Below are 16,502 nucleotides of genomic sequence, written 5' to 3' on the forward strand. Positions count from 1 at the left end.
CTGCAGACAATGGGGGATGCACCAGGCACCGTGTTGGGCACCAGGTGCTGTACCAGGCACCTGCAGTGCAGGCCATGGCTGGAGCCAGGCTCGATGCCAGCCATGCTGCTGGCAGGGCCACATGCCTCCAGCCCTCTGGGCTGTGCCAGGGCACCTCCAGCACCCACCAGCCCCAGCCAGGCCCCAGTTACCCTTCGCCATCACCCCATGCAGCGGGTGCTCCCTGCCCAGCCACACTCCGGTGCCCACAGTGCCAAATCTGCCCACCCCTACAGACACCACGAGCTGTGCCTCGTCACCAGGAACAACTTTAATACAACATAAACCTTCCTGAAGGTCAGAACAGAGGCGGGTGCTGGGCAGGACACAGGCCCCTTGGCTTTAACACCATATCCACTCCCCCAGCACACAGCTGAGCCCCCCTTCCTGCAGTGCCAGTGGGCAGGGGGTGCCAGAGTGCCCCCCTAAACCCCAACACCTTCATCCAGACGGTGGAGGAAGAAGCAAAGGAAACACCAAGGAGCTCTGGCGCTGGTTTAACAGTGGGAGAAGCAAGATGTGGAGCCTGGCATAAACCACACTCACACACACACACACACACACACACACACACACACACGCAAAGCAGGGAAGGGCCCAGCATCGCCAGCGTGGTGCTCAAAGCACCGGGACAGCGAACCACGGCGGGGCTGGGGGACGGGGGAAGAGCTGGTCTGTGCGTTATCAAATGGCAACGTCGCTGTCATAGAAAAGAGTAGAAATGGGGGGGAAATGATGGGCTGAGCTGGAGGTTGTTGGATAAAAAGTGAGGTGGGGGGAGAGGGGAGGTTGAAATCTCCAAGTTAGAGCTGAAGCAGCAGCACAGGCACTCGCTGGGTTGGGGTTTTGAGAAGAAAATGGAATCTTGGCTTTTTCTGGCTGTCTGTAAGGAACCCCATGGGATGCAGGGGCAGAAGAAATGCACAGAGTGAGAACAGACCATAAAGATGCCATTAATATTCACATCCAATTGTTAAACCCTGTGGGGAGGTCTCTGCTTTTCCCACTTGGAAGAGCTGATGGAGCCGAGTGGCTCCAAAAGGCTTCAACATCAGCCTTTACAGCCGCTGTAGGCTCATAAAGCGAACTGTGCATCACCATACAACACACCACGAGTGTAAAATCTGCCTGATGCCTCCCAGCTTGGGCTGCCAGTGGCTGGGGGATGTTGCTGTGGGTTTCATCAAATCACAGCATGGGGGAATTGGGAGAGAGCTTTAGAACTCGTCCAGCCCAACCCCCTGCTAAAGCAGCTCCCACCTAGATCAGGTCACACAGGAATGTGTCAAGGGGGGTTTGAAGCCCTCCAAGGAAGGAGCCTCCACACCCTCCCTGGGCAGCCTGGGCCAGGGCTCCCTCACTCAAACACTGAAAGTTTTTCCTCATGATTAAGTGGAACTTTCTGTATTCCCATCACCCCTTGTCCTGTCACTTGATACAACAGAAACAAGTGCTGCCCCAACCTCCTGACACCCACCAGTGAGATATTGGTCAATATTCATGAGCTCCCCCCTCAGTCTCCTCTTCTCCAGACTGAACAGCCCCAGGTCCCACAGCCTTTCCTCACAAGGAAGATGCTCCAGTCCCCTCAGCATCTTGTTGTCCCTGCACTGGCCTCTCTCCAGCAGTTCCCTGTCCCTCTGCAGCTGGGGAGCCCAGAACTGGCCACAGGACTCCAGATGAGGCCTCAGCAGGGCAGAGCAGAGGGAGAGCAGAACCTCCCTCAGCCTGCTGCCCACCCTCTCCTTGCTGCCCCCAGGCTGCCATTGGCTCTTGGCCATGGGGGCACGTTGCTGCTCATGGTCAGTTTATTATCAACCAGCACTCCCAGGTCCTTCCTCTGGAGCTGCTCCCCAGCAGGTCACCCCCAGCCTGTGCTGGTGCTGGGCTTGTTCCTCCCCAGGTGCAGGGGAACTCTGCCCTTGCCCTTGGTGACCCTCATGAGATTTGTTGGGGGGTTTTTAATCTATTTTAAATATGTCAATTACTCCCCTGAGGGAGGTTTCTCAGGAGCTTTGGGGTGTTTCCAGCTAAAACTGCAGTTAAAAAGTGGGCAGAGGGGAGCGGGTCTTTGCAAGGTTAGAAAAGGGGGTGTCGTGTGGCTGCGAGACGCTGCGGGGCCGGGTCAGAGCCTGCGCTGCCCCTTTAGCTTATAAAAAGTAATAAATTAATGAATGAGTATTTGCATCCAGTCCTGTCTGTACACAAAGGTCGGGGCCTGCCGGGGCAACGCCGCGCGCCGGGAGAGCTCCCACGTCTCTATAAAAATATCAGCATCTTCTGGGGAGTACAAAACGCCTCCGGGGGAGGCTGAGCGCCGGGGCACAGCCAGCCCGGCCGCTGCGACGTCCCAAACGGCTCTGGGGACGGTTACCTCATGGACACGGATTATCTGGGGAGGCGGTGGGATGCTGTGGGCAGTGGGAACCATCCCCGGCTCCGGGTGTTGGGGCTCAGGCGTGCTCGGCCCCGCTCCAGCCGCTGCCCTGGGGCGCTGGCAGCCGAGCCCCCGGCTCCTGGCCCCGCGCCGGCAGCGCCGCAGGCAGCTGTGGTGGTTGCTGGTGGCCAGTTGCCGTCTCCCCGCAGTTCTGGTGCTGCCGGGAGCCGTGGTCCCAGCGCACACAGCCATCCCAGCGCGGTGACGGGACGCTGCCGGCCGGCTGCGCGGCGTTGCCGATGGGGTAGGAGCCCTGGCACTCCCACTCGGCCGCCGCCGGCTCCTGCTCGTCGCTCTCGGAGCCCTGCACCGCGATCTGTGGGACGGGGCTGTGCTTGGGCTTGGGCTCAGCGCCGCCGCACCGCAGAGCCGTGCCCTGCCCGCCTTCGCCCTTGTCGCCATCCTCGCTGGCTGGCACCGGCTCCGGCTCATCAAAGCTCACTTCTTGAACCGCTTCTTGCTTCTTGAAGGAGTCCCGGCGCTCCGAGAGGTTCAAGCGCCGCATCACTACCATCTCCTGGTCCCGGTCGTGCCTGTCGCCAAGCCGGGAGCTGGCGGGGTGATAACCGTGCTCGCTGGGGTACACCAGCATTTCACCCTCCCCGATGGGCTCCCCATCCATCGCTGGCATCTCCAGCCCCAGCTTGCGGCCGCCGGCACATTTCTTCTCTGCCAGGATGGTGACGATCTTCTCGGCCGACTGGACGCGTTTGAGGAGCGGGGAGCGGGGGCAGTCGGCGCTGCGGGGCCGTGAGCTCTGCCGGACGATGGTGGGGGGAGACAGGGTCTTGCCCTGGAAGGAATGAGGGGTTTTGGAGAAGCCTGGGAGCGGGGATGGGGAGCGCTGGGGAGAAGGCGGGCGCTGGGCTGAGGAAGGGGTGCAGGCGAGGGGCGAGGGGGGGATGCTGCTGGTGGATTTGCGACGTCCCACTTTGTAGCGTTGCCCACCCAGTTTGGGTGCCAGCCCGTGCAGGGAGCTGGGGCGCACGTGGCCGGCGGGTGACGTCGGGGTGCTGGAGGAGGGAGAAGTGCTCTGCGGGGACACAGCATCTGCCACGCAAAGAGAAACAGGTCACCGTGAGGGACAGGGGGACGCTTGGCATCCCCACCACGCCCAGAGCTGCAGGCTGGGGTACCTGGGGGCAGGTCGGGAGCGGGGCTGCGGCACGGCGTCGTGGGCCCCGGGGACAGGCTGTGCGTGGGGGACTCCGGGAGGCTCTCGCTGGAGGACAGCGAGTGATGGAGACCGGAGGAGAAGCTGCGGCTGGTGTGCAGGACCGACGACTGCTTGGAGATCTTCTTGAAAAGGGATTTTCTCCTGGGGGAAAGGACACAAACAAAGGTGGAAGGGAAAGGAAGAGTCTCCACTTCTCCTTAAAGCTGGTGACCCCGAGTCTGCCAAGCTGGTGCCGGCAGGACCGGGCCTGGCTGGACTCCCTGTTATGGCAGAGCCAGAGCATCCCCCTGGCATGGCACACACGGGGACAAACGCCACTTTATCCCATCCAGGCTCTACCCACCTGTCCTGGCCATCCCTTTTCCTGCTCTTCTTACTCCTCCGTGCCATCCTTGTCTTGGAGCTGTTTTTCCGAGCGGGGCCGATTTTAATGGAGGTGTTTTCCAGGGCAGTGGTCCGCAGGGCCACCTTATTCCCACTCTGAGGGGTGGAAAATGAGTCACTGCAGTCTCAGCACTGAATCTGACTCACCTCCCACCTCAGCTGTCGGTGGAGGTGATGCCAGGGAGCCGCTGGCTTGATGCACCGGTCCCAGTGAGCAGCGTGGCACCCGTCACCTACCTTCAGCAGCAGCTCCACGACATCCCGGTGAACCAAACCCAGGACGGATTCACCGTTCACGTGTGTGATGAGATCCCCTGCCCTCAGCCCCGCCTCCTGCGCAGGGCTCCCCTCTTCCACGCTCTGCAGTCCAAAGGACAAGGTTTCATTTGGTTACAAAGCTAAGTCTCCTTCTGGGGTTTCCCCCTCAGCACCACCAGTCCTCTCCCCAGTTGAGGTCCAGGTCACATACCCAGACCATATGGTGGACAGTGTAGACGTCGCTGTCCCCCATGTAGACGCGGATGGCTCGCAGGGTGAAGCCGTACTTCTTGCCAGAGCTGTGGATGATGATGGGGGGCCGCAGGCTGGCAATGGCGAGGGACGAGTCTCGGCTTGGGGACGAGTCCCGGGAAGAGGGGTTGGACGAGAGGGAGTGAGGGGAGATGGGGCTCATCAGGGCACCGCTGCTGAAGTCATCTGCAAGCAAAAGCTGTCTCAGCTTGGGAAAACCACGTGGCAACGGCCGTACAGGAGGATAAACCGTGCAGCACACAGACCTGACGTGATGATGAGGGACAGGGCTGAGACAGAGGCGGACTTGGGGACGCGGCTGCCCGGTGAGGCTCTCTGCCTGTCCGGCACGTCCTTCTGGCTGCCCAGCCGACGGCTCCCGCCTGGCTCCAGGCCCCGGGGACTCGAGTTTTTGGTGCCGGTGCTGTTGCTTCGGAGGCGGATGCGGTTCAAGCTGACAAGATCAGCTGCATAGAGGGAAGGAGGGAGAGTTTGGGGACATGGAGAAGCCACCCGATACCCCAGAGCGTCTCACACCGGCAGCCGCAGCCTACGCACCGGATAACGCCGACGGCTTCACCGTGCTGCCAGTCCCCGCGTCAGGGTCTCCCAGCACAAACTTGGGCCTCTCTGGCTTGGAGGCTGCCACACAAGGGCTTTCATCCTCTGAGGAGAAGGCAAACTTGGGCATGGTGTCCAGGCTGTAGGTGCTGGACAGCGCGGCCGGGCTGCGGCTCCGCTCGTGCCGGGAGGTGTACGGTGTGGAGCTGCAGGACGTCCAGGAGCGGAGCCTGTGTGGGGAGAGCAGGAGGGCTCAGAACAACCTCAAACGGGTGAGGGGGGTGGCACTGAGGTACTGCAGCATCCCTAGACGAGTCCCAGTGATGCCTCTGCAACTCTTGGTGCCAGCACTAGCCCTCAGCAGCGTTGCATCCCCCATCTCACCACGCACCGGGGCTCTGCGCCTGCCAGCCGGCTCTTGTCCTCATCTCCCGAGTGCCTGTCCCATCGCTCCTCTTTGTCCTCGCCGTGACTCCGGTCAGAGGACAAGAGGCTGAGGCTGGAATTAGCTGCCAGGAATTCAGAGCTGCTGTACACCTGAGGAGGAGACAAGCTGTCAGCAAGGAGCAGAATCCCCAGGTGCTCTGGCATCAGCCAGGACATGGGTGCTCGTGTTGGCCACAGTGCCTGGTGTTAGAAGGGTTGGAGCACCTTGCTGAAGCGATGGGAGCAGGAGGAGAACTGCCCAATCTCCACAGATGACTCCTCATCATTAGTTTCTTCATCCTCAGAATCCAAGTGACGGTACCTCTCGGAGCGAGCTAAAAGCAAGAGCCAGAGCAGGTAGGGCTGTCACCCCGCCTGCAACACACCACGTCCTGCAGGTCTGCTGGGACCTGCACCCACAGGGACCTGTATAGCAGCTGACAGCCCTGTCCCAAATCCCAGCAGTGTTTTGGGGTGGGAAAGTGAGGCTTTTGGTAAGGCTGAGCTGCCTGGAAATGGGATTGCATCTCTTTTGTGACTTGGGTTGTGCGACCAACCTCACCCAGGAGATTTTCATCTCCCGTGGAAGCACTCGACCTGTGGCTGGGATAACAGATTGGCAGGGAGGGGGAAAGGGGCTGGATTTGGTCTCACTGTCAAAGTAGCTGGTGTCATCCTCCGACTCCAGCTGGGGGATGAACTCGGCCTTCTGCCGCAGCAGCCCGTTCCAGTCCAGGTGGAGGAAGAAGGAATGGTGCTTCACCTCATGCGCTCCCCCTGCCAGGCACAGAAACCCGTGTCAGGGGGACGAGGCAGGGTCCAGCCTGCTCCCCCTCCCACCCCAAACAGCACAGCCTCTCCTCCATGCACAGCAAAACCAGGATGGACTGGAGCCCTGTGCTGCCTTCCCAGGGTGAGCCCCGAGCAGGGGACCTCCTCTGAGCATCCTCAGAGCAGCAGGACACACTTTGGTTTCAATGCCACGCAGGCTTGGTCTGCATTGGGGTGCCAGGTCACCCCCGTACCGGTGCCCAGGCGCTCGAGGGGACACTGTCTCAGCAAGCGTGTGATCAGGTCCTGGGCGTCTGCGGGAAGAGCCTCGTCCCCTTCTGGCCACATAATTTCATCTGCAAGGGAAAAGGAAAAAGGGTTTGGAGTGGCTGCAAGAGCTTGGACGTGAGGGGGGCTGTGATGATGTGAGGTCGCAGGAGAAGTCACTTCTGGGCAAGAGGAAAGTCCCCCAGGAGCGTCAGTAGATGAAAGCATCCTCTCAAACTGGGAAATCAGAGCTTGAGGAGCCTCCAGTCGAGTGTGAAATGAAGGGAAGAAGCTCTCCACGTGTTAAGGATGAGCCATGACTGCTGGGAAGAGAGAACTGAGGAGCAAAGCTGCCACTGCCACTCACCACTGATGACCTGTCCGAAGAGCTCCTCGGGGGTGTCTCCAAAGAAGGGGACGCAGCCCACCAGGAACTCGTAGAGGATGATGCCCATGGCCCACCAGTCGACTGGCTTCCCATAGCCCTGGATGAGGATGACTTCGGGGGCGATGTACTCCGGAGTGCCACACACCTGGGTGGGAAGCAGTGGCTGACACCTTTGCAATGACCTGAATAAGCCCTGAAGCTATCCTGGTCCCCAGCAATGGCAGATCAGCCAAGTGGAGCAGGACCATGTACCTGCTTGTCCATGAACTCCCGAGTGTCCTTCTCCATGTGCCCTTCGTAGAGGTTCGTGGTCATGTTCATCAAGCCGATTTTTGACAGACCAAAGTCTGTCAGCTTTATGTGGCCCATGGAGGTGATGAGCAAACTGCAAGAGAAGACAGGCACCCTTCAACAATGCTGTTTGCTTCTAGGAAGACCTGGGCAGGATCAGGTAGACCCCAGCACAGAACCATGTCTTTGGGCAACAAAACCCATTACTTCATTCTGCCTCATCTCCTTGGCTTGGATCAGCTCCTTTCCCTTTCCCATCCACTCAGATCTGACCCATGTCCTTACTTGTCAGGTTTGAGGTCTCGGTGGACGATGCCATAGTTGTGGAGATACTCCAGCGCCAGAACAGTCTCAGCAAAGTACATCTTGGCCATGTCGACGGGCAGCGGGCCCATGTTCTTCAGCAAAGTGGCACAATCCCCCCCTGTGGGGACACAGGTCCTGCTGAGCACAGGGGGCTCAGACAATGCAGGAGGTCAGCAGGCAGGGCTGCGCTGCCTCTCCTGCCAAGAAGGTTCCCAGATAGACCCTCCCGTCCCTGCTCGGAGCAGCGTTGATCCCCAGGCATGGGGTACAAGCACCCTCCTCAGTGAGCAAGGGCACCACCTTCATCAAGTTGACACTCAGGATCACAAAAGCATCTCCTTGTGCTTCCCTCTGGAGCAAAGCAGGGCAGAAGATGTCCGAGTGGTGTCCTTGATGCTCAGACATTGACATCCTCCTCTCCTCACTGCATCATCCAGCCCAGAACCCCCTCCTCACCTTCCACATACTCCATCACCATGCAGAGGTGTCGCTTCGTCTCGAAGGAGCAGAACATGCTGACCACGAAGGGGTTCTCTGCGAAGGTGAGGATGTCCCTCTCCACAAACACCTGCTGGATCTGGTTCCTCAGGATGAGATTCTGCTTGTTGATTTTCTTCAAGGCGAAACGCTGCCGACTCTCCCTGTGCCTCACCAGGAACACGGCCCTAGGAGACAGCAGAATGGCAGCACCTGCAAATGTGGCCACTCTTGCATCAAGAAGAGTGTGGCCAGCAGGTTGAGGGAGGTTCTCCTCCCCCTCTACTCTGCCCTGCTGAGGCCTCATCTGGAGTCCTGTGTCCACTTCTGGGCTTCCCAGCTCCAGAGGGACAGGGAACTGCTGGAGAGAGGCCAGTGCAGGGACACCAAGATACTGAGGGGACTGGAGCATCTCCCTTTTGAGGAAAGGCTGTGGGCCCTGGGGCTGTTCAGTCAGGAGGAGATTGAAGAGGGATCTCACTAATACTTATAAGTATATAAATGGTGGGTGTCAGGAGGTTGGGGCAGCATTTTTTTTCAATGGTATCCACTGTCAGGACAAGGGCTGATGGGATGAAGCTGCAACACAAACAGTTCCATTGAAACATAAGGAAAAACTGTTTCAGTGTTTGAGTGAGGGAGTCCTGGCCCAGGCTGCCCAGGGAGGGTGTGGAGACTCCTTCCTTGGAGGGCTTCAAAACCCACCTGGACACATTCCTGTGTGACCTGGTCTAGGTGAACCTGCTTTGGCAAAGGGTTTGTACTAGATGGTCTCTAACGGTCCCTTCCAAACCCCACCATTCTGTGATTCTATGTCCTCCAATCACCAGGACTGACCACACAGCACCACGGGGCTCAGACAGGGAGCACTTTGGAGTCATTTACAGATGGGGAAATGTGGGAGGAAATTCCCAACTCACCCATAAGCCCCATTGCTGATCAGCTTGATGGTCTCAAAATCCCCTTCACAGGGCTTCCTCCGAGGAACTATGGCCAAAGGTTGGCTCTGAAGGAGACAAAAAGGGTTTTAAACATCTCTCAGTGTGCCAGTGCTCTGAGTGCAGGTGGGAATTCACCAAGCACCATCACACATCCCCACTGCCAGAGGACATCTCTCCCTGAGCCCTCTCCAGCCACAAACCCCAAACCAGAAGACAAGGATACTTTGCAGATCAAGAGTGTGCTCAGCTCTGTCCACTCAAAAAGAAAGATGAGGGACTATATTACATTTGAATACAGCAGTCACCCTTTGGGACAACCCAAATGAACATCTCCAGGAGGAGCTGCTGCAAGGAGCTTTGGTGTGGGGTGAGGGAGGATGAAGTTGGAGGCAGCAGGTGGGACAGGCAGGTGGGACCGTGCTCACCTCACAGGCATCATCGTTCTCTGGCGTGATGGTGTTCCCACTGTCAAAGTGATCCAGCTGGACCATTTCTGCAGAAGACAGGGATGGTTTTCACCTTCTTCATGCTCAATCCTCACCAAAATAACCCCCCCACCAGCCAGTCTCCCTCCAGACTCAGAGATGCTGTGGGGATTTTAGCCACACGCTTTGCTCGAGCTCGCACACAGAAATTCAGGTCACAGCGTTAAGAGGCTCAACACAAGGTTAAACATTTATATAATTCTCTTTTTTCCCATAGTTGTTCCCATGTTCTTTGGGGATTATGCTTCCCCCCCAGCAAGGCTGAGGCTTCCTATGGATTAGGAGTTCTTGAGCTTAATCTGCTTTGTGGAACGTGTTGGGAGCAATAACAAGGGATGTGGGGTCAGCCAGGAGACTTGGACACGGTTCTGGTCCTGCTGTGACCCATCCCATGATACCAGCTCAGCTCTGATGGTTCCCCTGCCACCTCCCAGTGCTCATTCATGCTTGCCAGTGGCCAAACTGGAAGCCCACATCCTGATGGAGACCTCAGGGCCACAAACCCAAGTGGTTCCCTACCCTCCAGTGGGTCCTTGACGAGTCCCAGCTGGCTGATGATGTATCGGGGAATATCAGTCTTTATTCCCTGGCCAACTTTGGCATGTCCTTCTGCAGCTTCCAGGAGATGGTAAAATTCCTCTGGGTCAAACTCCTGCATGGGGAAAACCAAACACAGTCGAGGAGTGAGACTTTGCAAAGTCAGACCAGTCAAGCTGGTGAGAAGACACCTTGTCTTTCACAGCCCATGCCCACATGGAGAGGAGGCTTTGAGGCCACAGACTGTGAAAGACAAGACACATCAAGAGCTGCCATGTCTTACCAGGCACTCTAGAAGGCGAGCAGGACGGGAGATGATGATGAGCAGCTTCCTCACCAGCTGGTCGATGAACTTTACCTCCTCGCTCTCCGAACGCTCCTGAGCCTGCCGGAGAGGAGACAGAAGCCAGGCGTCTGTCAGTGGACTCAGGAGATGGCAGCAGGCAGGGAATCCCACAGAATCCCACAGAATCACAGGATCTTAAGGTTTGGAAGGGACCTGGAAAGCTCATCCAGTGCAGCCCCCCTGCCAGAGCAGCACCTAGAGCAGGGCACACAGGAACTCATCCAGCTGGGTTTCAGTGTCTCCAGAGAAGGAGCCTCCACAGCCCATCTGGGCAGCCCCTGCCAGTGCTCCCTCACCTCAACAGGGAACAAATTCTGCCTTGTATTTCTTTGGAACCTCTTCTGTTCCAGCTTGTCCCCGTTGCCCCTTGTTCTGTCACTGGCCATTCCTGAGCACAGCCTGGCTCCAGCCTCCTCACACCCACCCTTGATGCATTTGTAACCATGAATGAGCTCACCCCTCAGTCTCCTCTCCAAGCTGCAGAGCCCCAGCTCCCTCAGCCTTTCATCACAAGGCAGATGCTCCACTCCAGCATCTCTGTGGCCCTGCACTGAACTCTCTCCAGCAGCTCCCTGTCCTTCTGCAACTGAGGGGCCCAGAACTGGACACACTATTCCAGACGTGGTCTCACAAGGGCAGAGCAGAGGGGGAGCAGAACCTCTCTGACCTACTGCCCACAGCCCTTCTAACCCACCCCAGGATGCCATTGGCCTCTTGCCCACGAGGGCCCGTTGCTGGCTCCTGCTCATCCTGCTGCATCCTACTCACGTCTCGGAGCATCTTCTCCAGTTTTTCCTGCAGCTCCATGAAGTAGCGGGAGGTGATGAGAGCTCCCTGGGACTTTGCCAGGCAGTCACGGGCCAGCTCGATGATCTGGTGGTGGATGAAGCCCAGCACCCCATCTGCCAGTGGCAGAGTGCTGCTTGGAGAGAAGTTTGTGATGGTGTCCTGCAGACGCTCTTCCATCTGGGCTGTGGCCTACAAGGCAGAGCAGGTGGTGATGTCTGGGAACACGTGCCCCCATGCCATGCTGGTTTGGCCTGCCAGGATCTCACACTACCACTCCTGCAGCTCCAATATCCACATGCACATCCTGGCCCCACCTGGGACTCAGCTCTCAGAAGGCTGGAAGAGCTCCACCAAAGTCTCCAGAGATCTCTGCCTGCATGTGTGATGGTGCAGACACACAGGTCCCTGCCTCCCCAGTTCATGACCACATCTCCAGTGTCCTCCAACACCCCCCTGATAAATCTACCCAGGCACTCTATATTCCAGCATGGACAGGAGGTTTTGCTGGAGAAGAAGCTGTGAGGGTGCTGCAGAGGCACTAATGTGCTCATCCTCCCCAGTCCCAGCAGTTACCTTGGGGAACCTCTCCTTGTAGACATGGTTCATCATCACAACCTCATTATCAAACGTTCCACTCGTCCGTCCAGGGCTGCAGAGGGAGGAAACCAGTTGTGTTACAAGCTCCAAGTCATTTACATCTATGCAAATAGCTACTACTCCTGGAGAACAATTTGTTCCTTCCTCCTAACTCCCAATCCCAAGTGGTTAAAGCTCATCTGAGTGGAGCCACTAATCTCAGGGCAACATTTCCAGCAGCATCTCTCCCACCATGCATGGAGGTCCTTGGCACCTAGTCCAGAGGAGGTTAACCTCCAGCAGAACCAGGTCTCCAAACTCAAGTCACTTTAAATCCAGAGCTGAGAGGCTGGTGCATCAGTCACTTGGCTTTGAAGAGTGAGCTCATCCTTTCCTTCCTCTGGATCCCACAGTTTCTTGCCATCATTGCCCTTTTTGCCACATCCTGACAGATGAGAAGATGCTGAGAACCAAATCTTAATGTCCCAAAGCATGAAGCTTAGGAGCACAGAATCATAGACTCATGGAATGGTCTGGGGTGCAAGAGACCTTTAAAGGCCATCTAAGTCCAGCCCCTGTAGTGAGAAGGGACACCTTCCACTAGATCAGGTTGCTCAGAGCCCCATCCAACCTGCCTTTGAACATTTTCAGAGATAGGGCAGGTTCAACAAGGCCAAGAGCCAGGTGCTGCACTTGGGCCACAAGAACCCCCAGGCAATGATACAGGTTTGGGGCAGAGGGGCTAGAAAGCTGTCAGGCAGAAAAAGACTTGGGGATGTTAATGGACAGCCAGCTGAACATGAGCCAGCAGTGTGTCCAGATGGCCAAGAAGGCCAATGGCAACCTGGCTTGGATCAGATATAGTGTGGCCAGCGTGCCTAGGGCAGGGATTGTCTCATTGTGAGGCTGCAGCTTGAATACTGTGACCAGTTCTGGGCCTCTCACTACAAGAAGGACATTGAGGGGCTGGAGCATGTCCACAGATGGGCAACAAAGCTGGGGAAGGGTCTGGAGAACAGGTCTGATGGGGAGCAGCTGAGGGAGCTGGGGATGTTCAGCCTGGAGAAAAGGAGGCTGAGAGGAGACATGAGCAGTCTCTGCTGACCATCTGCCCCTCAGGACACCTTCCTCTCGTCCAAGAAGCCTGGGGGGAAGCAGCTGCTTCTGATCAACAGATGCTAAAGAAAACATTTTGCAAGTGAGTGTTTGAGGCTGGCTGGTACTTCACAAATGTCACTGGTTCACACTGGGGCCCACTGTACTGACACCTCTGCACAGCTGAGCAAGCTGCTGTGCTACAAAGATGGTGCTTCTGTCACAGTTACTTTAATTTTCTCTTCAGATGCTTAGACCACAAATGCTCCTCTCTCCTTTTTGAGGACTTCTTATGAGGAGTGGCTGAGGGAGCTGGGGATGTTTAACCTAGAGAAGAGGAGGCTGAGACATGAGCACTCTCTGCAGCTACCTGGAAGGGAGTTGTAGTGAGGTGGGGGTCGGTCTCTTCTCTCCAGTAATGATGGGACATGAGGGAATGGGCTCAAGTTGCACTAGGGAAGGTTTAGATTGGAGCTGAGGGAGAACTCTTTCCCTGAGAGGGTTGTTAAGCACTGGTACAGGCTGCCCAGGGAGGTGGGGGAGTCCCCAGCCCTGGAGACATTCAGAGGCACAGATGAGGCGCTGAGGGATGAGGTTTAGTGATGGGCTTGGCAGGGTGAGCTGAGTGGTTGGACTCGATGATCTTAAAGGTCTTTCCCAACTGTGACGGTTCTGTGATGTCAGGACCAGCTCAGGAGGGGGCAGAGGATGTGGTTGCCGTACCTGAGGCTGCGGGAGCGCGGGCGCAGGCAGGGCGAGTGCCTCCCCTCCTCATCCGTGACGCTCTCCGTGCTGCGGAAGTGCTTAGAAAGGAAATGCAGCTCGTCGGGGGTGGGCTGGTACGGCAGCTGGTGCAGCCGCTCCTGGGAGGACGAGGACGACTGCAAAGAGAGAGATGCGTGCTGGCAATCAGGGGATGCAGCTGTACTTCCCAGCAGTGGAGTGGAAAAGCAGTAAGACCGTGAGGAAAATGTTCCTTAGAGCCTCTTAGGAAGCTGGAAACATGGATGGGCAGCAGCTCTGTGCTCAGTAACACGAAACACAGATGGTAAGGTCAGCACAGGGAGGTCACAGAGTCACAGCACAGTGGGGGTTGGAAGGGACCTCTGAAGGTCATCCTTCCTAGGTCATCCTAAAGCAGGTTGCACCAAGATCAGGGGGTGTAGGAACCTCTCCAGGAGGGCTTGGATATCTCCCAAGAAGGAGCCTCCACACCCTCGCTGGGCAGCCTGGGCCAGGGCTCCCTCACCTTTACAGTAAAGTAGTTTTTCCTTATGTTTAAGTGGAACATTTTGTGTTCCAGCTTTTGTCCATCACCCCTTGTCCTGCCACTAGATGCTAGAGAAACAAGTGCTGCCCCAACCCCTTGACATCCACCTTTTAAATACTTGTATTAATGAGATCCCCCCTCAGCCTCCTCTTCTCCAGACTAAACAGCCCCAGGTCCCACAGCCTTTCCTCATAGAGAAGATGCTCCAAGGTCTGTGCTGCTCACTCCCACCCCAAACCCCTCCATCTCTGCTGGGCCCCATCCTTGTACCCACAGCATCCCAGGCAGCTGCTGCCAGCCCCCTGCATGGCCAGGATGTGCAGGGATGCTGGAATGTCCAGGGATGCTGCAAGTCTTTGGCCAATCTCTACTGCTTTCTTAAAAGCACATTTGGAAAGCAGGATGCAGCCAAAGCACGTGGTCCTCTAGGAACAGAGGGGCTGCCTAGGAACTGATGCTGTGGGGCTCAGGAGGCATTCCACCAAAAATCAAGGGGTTTGGGTTCTTCTTGCCTGCTGCCATGAGAAAGCAAATGTTACCGAGACAGTGGAGCTGGGGGTGTTGGTCCCATAGCCAGAGGAGGGTAGCGAAGCCAGTGACCACCTTCTGCCATCAGCCCTGCAAATCCAAACGTGTCTATCACACACAGGTAAAAAACCAACATCTACATGCAAATAAATAACATCAGGGCAATAAGGATGGGGAGGAGGATACAGGTTTGGCTTGAATAACAAAGCCCTGACAACTCTTCTCAGAATGGACTGAAACTGAGTGATGTAAGAAGGGTTTGCAGAGGAGTGGGACTGCTCTGCAGCCCTGGCACGCAGGGGACAGTGACAGTGAGCAGGGTCCCCATAGAGGGACAGCACTTGGGGCTGTGTCAGGTGGCAAATCTGTTCCAGACAGAAAAATATCCAAATCCCACAAGAATCTGATTTTTAATTAGAACAAAATTCAGCCTTCTGGGACTTTGTTCTGTGAGAAATCAGGATCCCTACAGAGCCATCCTGAGACAACAGGCGCCACGGAGCAGAGCCCGGCTATAAACAGGAAGGCAACTGCTCCTACGTAGGCAAGTGCTTCCTCTTGGAGATGTTTCTAAAGGATAGGGCAATGTCCAGGTCAAGATGAGGCCCTTCACCTCCTGCTGCTGCTTCCCCTGTGGGGTCAAGGACAGCAGAAGCTGGCAAGCAGCCGGATCCGGAGCCGGCACCGGCGTGTGTCCTCGCTGCCAGCAAAGCCCGGCCCTGCAGCTGGGCTGGTCATTGTTACAAGCCTGAAAACCATCCAATAGCCTCCAGCTTTTTTCCATCTGACTATGGATGGGTTCAAACCAGCTGTTCTGCCCCTGGGTGTGTGCAATTAATTAATCAGTTAAGCAGGATTTTGGTGTCTGCATCTCAGTGGCACGGGCTGGGGAAGGGGCTGCAGGGACCCATCCACTGCATCACCCAGAGCAGGGCTGAGCTCGTGGCTGGGGACAGTGTGATGAGAACAGGGATATTTCTGCTCCTGGAGCTGTAGGGAGCCCAGTCCCAGAGCAAAATCTCCCTCCTAGGGTTGCACACCCTTGCCAATGCAAGCAGAGACCTCCCCCAGACACAGCCCATGCCCAGTGCTCACCTGTCAGTCCGAGGAGCATGGCTGGGGGGGTGGGAGACACAGGTCAGAGCAGAGCAAACAGCCAAAAAAAAGTCAAAAGAAGAGAAAAACAGTCAAAACAAATCCCTTGAACCAAGAGAACAGTCCCAGCTGGGGGACTGGCATGATCAGGGAATAGGAATGGTCTGGGAGGGAGGGTGGGAGCTCACCTGCGAGCGAAGGGGAAGTTGATGGAGGTGCTGGCAGAGAAGTTGCGTGGGCTGTCCAAGGGGCTGCTCCCAGCTGGTGGTGGGAAAGGGGAAAAGTCATCAGATAACCACCCCAGCACAACGCCTGAGGGGCTGTGGGCTGCTCCTTCAGGGGATAAATCACTTCCCAAGCTATTCCCCCCTGGAAAAGGCACCCACGGCCAGCAGTCAGCTCACTGCTACTAGCAAGGTGCTGCAGGAGCAGAAGGGACGCCCTCCAAAACATTCAGGTAATTTGGGCAGATGCTCAACCCATCCCTTAGGTCATCCCTTACCTGTTGGCACAGAGAGTGGAGAGAGAGGTCGTGAGAGGGTCGGGGAGGGGGTGCCCACCACTAAACTCTTCCTATTGCTGCTTCGGCAACTGGGGAAGGAAAAAAAGGGAATTAATTGGGCAGGGGCTGGCTGGGCTCAGGCATACCAGGCCTGCTTGTATGTGATGATAGAATCACAGCATGGTGGGGGTTGGAAGGGAACTCTAGAGCTCATCCAGCCCAACCCCCCTGCTAAAGCAGGTTCCACCTAGATCAGGTCACACAGGAACGTGTCCAGGTGGGTTTTGAAGCCCTCCAAGGAAGG

At 56.8% G+C, this 16,502-nt stretch overlaps 1 protein-coding gene across 2 annotated transcripts in view; it reads right to left on the minus strand.

The window, feature by feature from the left end:
* Positions 1–295: 295 nt before the first annotated feature.
* The window catches only part of MAST3 (microtubule associated serine/threonine kinase 3), a 30,439-nt gene continuing 14,232 nt past the window's right edge, over positions 296–16,502 (minus strand). For both annotated transcript variants that reach the window (XM_062015038.1, XM_062015037.1), the window contains 26 exons: positions 16,199–16,287; positions 15,885–15,957; positions 15,697–15,717; positions 14,613–14,691; positions 13,527–13,684; positions 11,706–11,781; positions 11,112–11,321; positions 10,281–10,382; positions 9,980–10,112; positions 9,401–9,468; positions 8,955–9,040; positions 8,014–8,222; positions 7,537–7,675; positions 7,213–7,345; positions 6,940–7,105; positions 6,560–6,661; positions 6,189–6,311; positions 5,760–5,869; positions 5,500–5,645; positions 5,106–5,338; positions 4,814–5,014; positions 4,507–4,733; positions 4,275–4,397; positions 3,997–4,133; positions 3,613–3,794; positions 296–3,526 (listed from right to left, as the gene is read on the minus strand). In XM_062015038.1, the coding sequence (XP_061871022.1) occupies positions 2,493–3,526; positions 3,613–3,794; positions 3,997–4,133; positions 4,275–4,397; positions 4,507–4,733; positions 4,814–5,014; positions 5,106–5,338; positions 5,500–5,645; positions 5,760–5,869; positions 6,189–6,311; positions 6,560–6,661; positions 6,940–7,105; positions 7,213–7,345; positions 7,537–7,675; positions 8,014–8,222; positions 8,955–9,040; positions 9,401–9,468; positions 9,980–10,112; positions 10,281–10,382; positions 11,112–11,321; positions 11,706–11,781; positions 13,527–13,684; positions 14,613–14,691; positions 15,697–15,717; positions 15,885–15,957; positions 16,199–16,287 (4,360 nt within the window). In that variant the 3' untranslated portion in view covers positions 296–2,492. The remainder of the gene's footprint in view (positions 3,527–3,612; positions 3,795–3,996; positions 4,134–4,274; positions 4,398–4,506; positions 4,734–4,813; positions 5,015–5,105; positions 5,339–5,499; positions 5,646–5,759; positions 5,870–6,188; positions 6,312–6,559; positions 6,662–6,939; positions 7,106–7,212; positions 7,346–7,536; positions 7,676–8,013; positions 8,223–8,954; positions 9,041–9,400; positions 9,469–9,979; positions 10,113–10,280; positions 10,383–11,111; positions 11,322–11,705; positions 11,782–13,526; positions 13,685–14,612; positions 14,692–15,696; positions 15,718–15,884; positions 15,958–16,198; positions 16,288–16,502) is intronic.

The sequence above is a fragment of the Colius striatus genome, chromosome 25 (assembly GCF_028858725.1).
Source record: "Colius striatus isolate bColStr4 chromosome 25, bColStr4.1.hap1, whole genome shotgun sequence".
NCBI classification, from domain to species: Eukaryota; Metazoa; Chordata; class Aves; order Coliiformes; family Coliidae; genus Colius; species Colius striatus.